At 47.3% G+C, this 9,254-nt stretch overlaps 1 protein-coding gene across 1 annotated transcript in view; it reads left to right on the forward strand.

Annotated features, from left to right (window-relative positions):
• SEZ6L (seizure related 6 homolog like) overlaps positions 1-9,254 on the forward strand; it is a 76,585-nt gene that overhangs the window by 17,876 nt on the left and 49,455 nt on the right. The window contains exon 8 of the mRNA XM_003789969.2: positions 1,510-1,648. Within this exon, the coding sequence (XP_003790017.1) occupies positions 1,510-1,648 (139 nt within the window). The remainder of the gene's footprint in view (positions 1-1,509; positions 1,649-9,254) is intronic.

The raw sequence follows: 9,254 nt of genomic DNA on the forward strand, positions 1-9,254 counted from the left end.
TGTGCAGGGGTGAGCGGGCTCTCTGCCGTCCTCCCAGGGACTCTGCCCTGTGCAGGGGTGAGTGGGCTCTCTGCCGTTCTCCCAGGGACTCTATCCTTCAGATGCGAGGACTAAAGCCACAGCTGACAGACACGTCCCCTACTTACATACCAATATTGGGATTGGAACCCTTTCCAGGGCTCATACCAATATTGGGATTGGAACCCTTCCCAACACTACGAGTTGGATCAGGGCTCCTACTCATCTTGAGAAAATTGCAAAATTGATAAACTTTAAAAGGTGCTCCTTCCTCCAAGGGTGCTGCACATCTTGGACCCTGCGTGGACGTCAGCCCCTGCACAACACCTCCTGCACGCACACTTTTGTGGTGCCAACCCACCCAACAGCACTCGGCAGTCCTGAATCTCGTTAATCGTAGTACTAACAATAGCGGTGAATTGGTGTGTAATAACTACCCTGCCGGCACTCTGCCAAGGGCTGGATGTGCATTATCTGATTTCATCCTCTCCACAACCTTATAAAGCAGATATCATTAGTCCCATTTACAAACAAAAGAACTGATGCTATGGAGTGACATGTCTAAGAACACAGCAAGGTCACTGGCAGAGACAGAAACGGAACTCAGGTCTCCCTGTTCTTAGAGATCTACACTCTGGACAAGGCTGGCAGTGTAGGGCCCTTCCCTTCACAGGCCCCCGGTGTACCTCCCTGCCTGTTTGCCCATATCCACTGAGCTACCTTGAGGCTGGTCTCCAGGTGGCATATGGAATAATGAAGGCTGCTCTTGCTCTTGGCAGCCACCGCCTGGATGGCAGTTGGCATGATCACAGCCTTGCCATGGTGAGGGATTGATCCCTATATTAAATGTGCTGGTTTAACAGAGTGGAATTTATTGGTACTTTGGCCTCTGCCACATTGAGAACTTTCCAAAGCAGTAAACACAAAATGGAATTTAAAAAGCACCAGCCATGGCCACATCTCTGCTTCCAGTTCAGGGCCAGGAACTGTCACAGTAAAGGCATCTAAATGACTGAGCACTACCATGTGCCGGGCACTGAGCTCTACATTTGACATTCATGAACTCAATTGAGCTTCAAAATAACCCAATGAAGTCAGCAGTTACCCCAATTTTATAGAGAAAGGGAGCTCAGGCTCCGAGCAGTTACATGCCTTATCCTAAAGCCTGTTGGTGGCAGGCACCTGACTTGAGTGCAGTGTCTCTTAGCCACACTACTTGCCCTGTGCAAAGGGCAGTTGGGGATTCAGTCTGACCTTTAGGCTCTGCCCTTGGTCCTGAAAGAGCCACAGCACACTTAGCCCAACTTTTACCAACCCTGATCTAAAGAACAGGCAGGTGGCCAGCTCTCGTTTAATTATTCATATACACACACTGACTGCCTGAGGTGAAAACACCTGTCCACGACACACGGAGATCCCCGACTGTCTGACTTCATAGCCCACACTCTTAGCCACTACACCATACAAACAAAATCTATCTGTCTTTTACAGCCATGTGTGGTGGGGAGCTTTCTGCTGTGGCTGGGGTGGTGCTGTCCCCAAACTGGCCAGAGCCTTACGTGGAAGGTGAAGACTGTATCTGGAAGATCCACGTGGGCGAAGAAAAACGCATCTTCTTAGATATCCAGTTGTGAGTGTTTATCCTGGGTGACCTCGCCCCTCCCAGTCCAGCCATATTTAAGAGATTGGGGAGGAAATAGCTCTTGTTTTAATGTTAATTAAGCATCTAAGATGGGTCAAGGATGTAAATAACTGGTGAGACCAACAATAGCAGCAGATGCTGCCCTAGTCCCTATCTTTGAGAAATTCAGGGTCTGAGGAAACATATTAAATGAGTATGTGTACATATAATTGCATACAGTAACTTTAACAAGAAATATGAGGAAAGGCTGGTGGTACTAGGAGATACTATAATGGGGATTTGAAATAAATAAGATGGTCAGAAAAGGCTTCTTAAAGCTTGGAACTAAAGGATGAGCCGGAGTGAAGCATCCCAAAGGAATAGTATGTGCAAAGGCCCTGTGGCAAGAGCAAACACATTTTCACAAATGCTTAGTGAGGCCAGGAAGAGGGGGGTCACTATAACACATGACCACTGTGCTACAATAGTTTATTTTCCTGTCTGTCTCCCTCAATGAGACCAGTCAGGGTCTCATTTATGTGTTTGTAGGGTCTAACACAGAGCCTGATGCATAGTAGAGACTCAGGAAATGATTGCTGAATGAAAAACTGTTTAATGAATGGACTTAACCTGGCTGCGTGGCTGTGTTTTCTGTACTCTGAGGGAGTAACCATTAGATGCTCCATCCAGAACATTCCCCCACATCCCCAGGAGGATGACATTCACAAGAAGCAGGGAAGCACCTGTTCTGGGCCAGATAAAACAGTGACTGGTCTAAGCATTTATATCTTAGGTAATTCTCACGTAGAATCCTGCCTGGAAGGCAATTATCCCCATCATCTGGATAAGACAGCGGAAGTGCAGGGACAACTCCCAGCTAGCGAGTAGCAAAGCTGAGATCTAAGTTTTGTGGCTTCTCAGCTGTGCTCTTTCCACTGCCCTGTGTGAGACGAGGGTGAGAAGGGGACAAAGACAGATGGTGGCGTCTGGAGAGAGCAAAATAAAAAGACTCCCTGGCAGACCCAAGTGGCTGAGGGTGAGGGGGGAATGCCAAAACCCAGCAGACTGGAAACAGAATTCAGGGCCGCCTGGCTCTGCAGAGGAATCTTGCGAGAGAAAGGGAACTAGACAGTTCCCACAAATTATTAGTGACTGGCGATTTAGGTTGTTTCTCAGAGGCTGCAGAAGTGTTCTCCAAGGTTGTCCCAGAAGCTCCTACTCCAGCAGAGTCAAAAACTTCCAGAGCTCCTTGTGGACCTGGGGCCAGGCCAACCCAGGAACAACCCTCTTCACTCCCCACTGTGTGGCTTTGGGCTTCTCTCTGGGCCTCAGTTTTTCTCATCTGTAATGGAGGTCTTGGAACGGCAGTGTTTTGTGGCCACAGGAAGCAGGGGTTTTATGCCTCTACCCACTGCCCGGGTCACTCGCTCATCCTCTCTCCCCCATTCCCTCCTTTCGGCCTTCTAGAATCTGGAGGGAGATGCTCATTCATTCATTCAAGATGTATTTTCTGAGTATCTGCTATGAGCCAAGCACGATTTTAAGTCCCGCACAGTCCTCACAGTTGTCCTTTGGGTGGTAAAATTTATTTTGACAAAGCATGAAATGGATTGTCTCCTTTAACTCTAGGGGGGAAAAATGGCTGTGTACCTACTATGTGCCAGCCCTAGGACGAGTGCTGGAGATACAGCTATAAGGAAAACAAAAAAGTCTCCCCTCCATGTCCTGTGGGTGGTGTCCTCCCCCAGGTGGTGTCCTCCCCCAGTGATGAGGAGGACGGCAGCTGAGGGTGCTGGAGTGAAATCAGGGGGGCTCCCAGGAAGAGACGACGTCTACACCAGGATGAAAGAGAAGGTCGGCAGGCGAGAGGGGGAAGAAGAGTGTCCCAGATGACAAAGACAGCATCTTCAAAGAGTGGAAATGAAAGAGTATGCCCCACCTCGGCGGCGCAACGGACGCTTAATATAGCTGGAGCATAGAGGTTGGGGAGGAGTTACAGAAGGAAAGGGTCAAAGAGAGGATCTGGGGTTTTTTTAGGTGAACCTTCAAGTAGAAAACTTCATTCAAAAGCCGTGCCTGTTGGAAGCTGCATCCTCTAGGAAGCTTCATGATAAATATAAATTTACAGTCCCAGCTTACAAATTCCCTCTCCCAGAAGTCACTGGGCAGCCACCCCAGTCTTCAGCCAAGAGAAGGTGAAATCCACTCCTGGGTGCTTGGACTTTCAGGCAGAGGGTTATCCATCCCCAAACCCACAGCAAGGCCAGTCTGTGATCCCCTCTCCTGCATGTGGCTCTGCTGTTCTCTTCTCGGAGGGAAGGTTTCGAGGGGGTTTGCTTAAATAAGACTGGCCCACATCTCTCTTTGGTGCCAGAGTCTGGATGAGGACACAGGAAAATGGGACTCCTGCTTTCATCACTTCTAGGCATCAAATATTCAATTAACCTTCAGCTTCACACCAGATTGGGTTTTATTCCCACCACTCACGCGAAGAGGCGGCTGATCTGGGAAACCCAAGCAATTAACGTTTCCCCAAATCCAGGCCACTGGCACCAGTATCCAGAAGGGAGGAAGGGACCTTTCAGGGGCAGAATTTCTCTCTTCTGATCATTTGTTTGGCGACGTTAAATGTGGCATTGACTGGCAGAGAGATTCCCCAGCTCACCCTTTCCATGCCATCAATAGCCCTGGACCCAACACCAGCCTCTTCTGGCCTCAGGTTCCTCCTCTGCATAATGACGGCCACCATTATCTAGGGTAGTGCAAACTCCAACCCTTACAGAGCCAGGCAAGTAACATAAAGATGGGAATTGGGGCTGGTGTGAAATAGTATGGAGTGGAAGCCCTGTGATGACCCATCTACATCACCTAAATGTGATGTTTTAAGGTAACAGTCTTCCCTACCCCACCCCCCAAATAAAACTGTCCACTGGCTGGACTCAAGTTGAGGGCCGCCAATCTGCAACCCTTGCTCTAGGTAGTGATGACAGTCCCTTCTCATCATGGTAATGAAGAAATGTATATTATTGAGCATTTACTATGGTAAGGTCTTTACTAACATGAATTTCTAGTAAAAAATAAATGTCATCACTTGTCCCCCATAGCAATCCTATAAGGTAGTTCCAGCTATTATATTCAACTATACTGACCTACTGCCTCACTGAGTCCCATGGATGCCTAAGTGGCATCTCAAACCAAATGTAGCTGGAGTCAAAACTCAGATCGTCCTTCCCGATACTTATTTCACTCCATCTTTCCCATCTCAGTAAGGAGTAATCCATTCTACCATCTGCTCAGGCAAAAAAAAAAAAAAATTAAAATTTAATTAAAAGATTTTAAGTAACCCCTTGAAGTTATTCTGGCCCCATGGGATGCTGGTAAATGCTCTACAGCTGAATTTCTCAGCAATGGGACGACGGCTGGGCTACACCCTGATTTGTAATATTTGCCTATTTCCATGGTGTAAATATCCCCACCATAGCCAGTTTCAAGACAGCAGCTTAATGATAATAGGCTCAGCAAATGCCTGGACGTTTAACAATCTGCCCTCACAAACTGGCATCAGCTGGCTCCAACACATTCACTGTGAACTGGATTTTTCTCTTTCTCTCACATCCTGTATCCAAATCCTCAGTAAATACTGCTGAGTCTATTCAAAAACCGAAACATGCCCAGAGTCCAAGCGCTTCTGACACCTGCTCTGCTGCCCCCCCGGGTCCAAGATACCCCCATCTCTTCCCAGGATTATTGCAACATCCTCCTCTCTGGTTTCCCTGTTCCCACATTTGTCCCCTTTGGACTATTTCTAATCTAACACTCTGAGTAATCCTGTTAAGTCAAATCACATCGTGCTCTGCTCCAAACTCTACCATAGCTCCACATTTTATTCAAAGTTAGAGCTAAAGTTCTTACAAAAGGCCATATTGATCTGGCTCTCCCTCCTCACTCTTCGTTTGGCTACACTGACCTCAGGGCCTTTGCACGGCTATCTTCCCTCCACTGGGATGATCTGCCTCAAATGTCTGAGTATCTCTCCATCTTCTGACCTTGCTTCACATCTCCCGTGCTTATTGCCACCCGGCGCACTGCACATTGCTGTATCTGTTGAAATGTTTTGACTCCCACCTTCTCCACTTAGAATGTCACCTCCACAAGAACAGAAGGATGTTTTCCTGTTGTATTCACTGCTGTAACCCCAGCACAGACACCAATGCATGACTCATACTAGGGGCTCAATAAATAAAAGCCAATGAAATAACGGTAACTAGTCATAGTCACACAGCCATGAAGTTTCAAAGCCAGAATTTGAACCCAAATTCAAGTCCAACTGGCTACAAAGTACAAGAAAGGGGAGAGAAAGACAAAATCAGGAAGGTCTTCTGGGGAGATGGCCTCCATTTGTCAATAAACTCACATATGTTATACAATAAGAAACCGGGTTGGTGAGAAATAACATTTTGGCTTTAAATTGTCAGATAAAGTAACAGTAGCAGGAAGACCTTCAAGAGGTTTTATAGAGTTTTAGTATCAAAGGATTCACCATCAAAGATTCAGAATATAGAGAGTGGGAGGACTTCAGAGGGCCCCAAATCCAGTGATGTTCAAATCTGCTGGTAGAGTTTGGGGACCAAGTAGGGTGGCGTTTTGGGAGGCCAAATGTTTTTCTGAATATTCTGGGTACCAAATGCTAAGCCAAGGTGAAGGTGGTGGTGGATCCACAGACAGGGCCAGTGAAGAGGGCACTGCTGTCCCTCAGGCAACTGCCATGCCCTCCCAAGGACGAAGCAGCCAACATCGTCCCACCCTGGGAACTTGCAGCAACGTCAGAATCGATTCAGTTTCAGCTTCATCCACCACAGACATGTTGTGAGGGCTGTGACTACTGTCATTAAGCAAGTTCAATTCTATTCCACAAATATTTTTGAGCACCTACTACGTAGCAGGCATTGTGGGTGAGCGCTGGTGGGAAGCAAGTTAGATGGCGTCCTGCCCTGGGGAGCTGCATTGTAAGTGGACGTGGTGTGCACAAGAGGAAACACAGGGCACTTGGGGGCGCAGAAGCAGGAAAAGCTTTCCTGGAAAAGTAATCTCTACATCAGAGGTTCTCAGTTTTGCCCCAGGGGACACTCTCTGATATCTGAAGGCTTTTCAGATGTGACAATTGGAGGTGGACTGGAGGATGCTCCTGGCATCTGGTGGGTGGAGGCCAGAGAGGTTACCTAGCTTCCTGCAATGCACAAGCAGCCCCCTACCCGAGAAAATGTCAATACTGCTGAAGGAGAGAAACCCTATTCTGTGCTGAGACCAGAAAAAAAGACAGAGAAAGTGGGCCCAGATGGAGTGGAACAGTGTTGCAGCCAAAAGGAAGAGAATGTGCTAAGGTGCAGAGGCAGGAAAGCACAGGTCTCTTATTTGTCCATGACACTTAATATTTGCTTACACTTAAGACATCCCAGGCACTTATGTCCTAGGTGTCTTCATAACAAGCATATACAGTGGTTCTGTTATTATCTTCAGTTTACAGCTGAGTAAACTGAGGCTCAGAGAGGTGGAAGAGTGCTTATGATTGCACAGCCAAGAACTGGCAGGGCTGAATTTGAACCCTGCTTGCTGTGTCTCCACGGCTCTGCCTGTGTTTCTGGGGCTCAATGACGCATCGATAAAATAGGACATCCGGGGAGTCAGTGGGATTCAGGAGGGCCTGGAAGGCTGCATTAGGGAGGCTAGGCTTCCCCAAATTAGGCAGCAGGAAAAGGATTTTAAGCACTTAAAGGGATTAAAGCTTTGCAAAAGGGAGCCGAGTCCTCTGGTCACTAGCCCAAGGCTCGCTCTGACAAGCTCTGGCACACACTTGGCAGAGTGGCATCTGGACTTGGCACCTCCTCCCTCCCACAGAGGGAGTGAAAATAGCATCTCACCAGCCAGGGTTACGTGAGGCCCAGGAGCTGCTGGGTTTAATTTATCTTGCTTGGTTTCCACTGACAGTTTTAGTAAACCAACTTGGGTTTGATAGTAAAAATAATTCCGTCCTCCGGGCCCCTCAGCACTCCTAAGTGTGTGCGATTGTTATTTATCACATCAACGAAGGGGAAGGAGTTTGCACGGCAGACTGAGCTGGGTAGGTGGCCCATAGTAGGCGCTGGGCAAAGTTTGCTGAGTCATAAATGAGGACATGAGCCACGTGGGCCAGGCAAAAGGGGACCTTTTTCCTCTCCCCGTCTGCTGGGCAGTCTGTTAAAGACAACGGTTCTCACTAGTCACCCTTTAAGAGCCTACTATGCGTTAGGCCCTAAGCTGCATAGTTTATGTCCATGAGCAAAAAAGAATGTGAATATTATTATGTAGAGATAATAATTACATAAATTAGCGCTAATGTGAGTAGAGATAATTACAGAAGGGTAATTACTCAAATTAGGGATAATGTATGCATAGCACATCGCATGGTATCTGGCACGTAGTTGGTGCTTCATAAATGGAAACTATGATTATCAGGAATCCTCTGACAAGGCGGATATTATCAACACCACTTTATGGATTGGGTGATGGATGATAGCACAGAGAGGTTAAAGGGCTTCCTCAGGTCGCACCACTAACAAAGGTTGAGCAGACGCCATGGCCTCCGCTCTCACTGACTTGCACAGGCTTCTGCAGGGCAAGGTGGGGGGATCAGCTGTATGTCTTAGCAACAATGCAGAGAGGCTACCAGGCCTGCAGCAGCTCAGAGTTCACAAAGGGAAGAAGAGGCATGAGTAGATCACCTGGAAAAATGAAAGCAAATGGCCATGGCTTGGAGGGTGGGGGTGGAGGTGCACTGATTTATCTCTGCATGGAAATGTCACAGACAGGGTGACATCCAGGCAAAATTCTGAAGAAAGTCAGTTGGCCAAGCTATAATGGGGGGAGGGGTTGTCATGTGAGAAGGATTAGGGCAGTGAAGATTGTAATTGTTGGGCGTGGGATGGATGCTCCAAATTGAAGCAGTAAGAACCGTCCACTTTGGACTGGGCATGGTAGCTCTCACCTATAATTCTATAAGAACCATCTACCTTGAGCTGGGCATGGTAGCTTTTATCTGTAATTCTAGCACTCTGGGAGGCCAAGGTGGGAGGTCACTTAAAGTCATGAGTTTTAGACCAGCACAAGCAAAAAGAAACACTGTCACCACTAAAAATAGAAAAACTAGCCAAGTGTTGTGGAGAGTGTCTGTAGTCCCAGCTACTCAGGAGGCTGAGGCAGGAGGATCTCTTGGCAGGAGTTTGAGGTTGCCGTGAACTGGGTTAATGACACAGCACTCTAGCCGGGACAACAGAGAGAGACTCTATGTCAAAAAAAAAAAAATAAAATAAATAAATAAATAAATAAAAACAGAAAACAAAGCAGATCTATCTGCCTTGCATTGCTTATGTTGCAGGGTCGGTGGTGAAAAGGACAGTATAATGTTGAAATGAGCCAGGAAACCCCAGGCTTAACTTCCTTCACACCAAAAATGCCTTCCTAACCCACTACATACTTCCCAGCTCCATCAGGAATCTGCCTGTTACCCTAAAAACACAACTGAACACAACTTTTAAATTCTAAAATCTCTATCTATCTCTCTCTCTCTCTCTCTCTCTCT

This window comes from Otolemur garnettii, unplaced genomic scaffold (genome assembly GCF_000181295.1).
Source record: "Otolemur garnettii isolate 467f Iridium unplaced genomic scaffold, OtoGar3 scaffold00038, whole genome shotgun sequence".
Taxonomy (NCBI): Eukaryota; Metazoa; Chordata; class Mammalia; order Primates; family Galagidae; genus Otolemur; species Otolemur garnettii.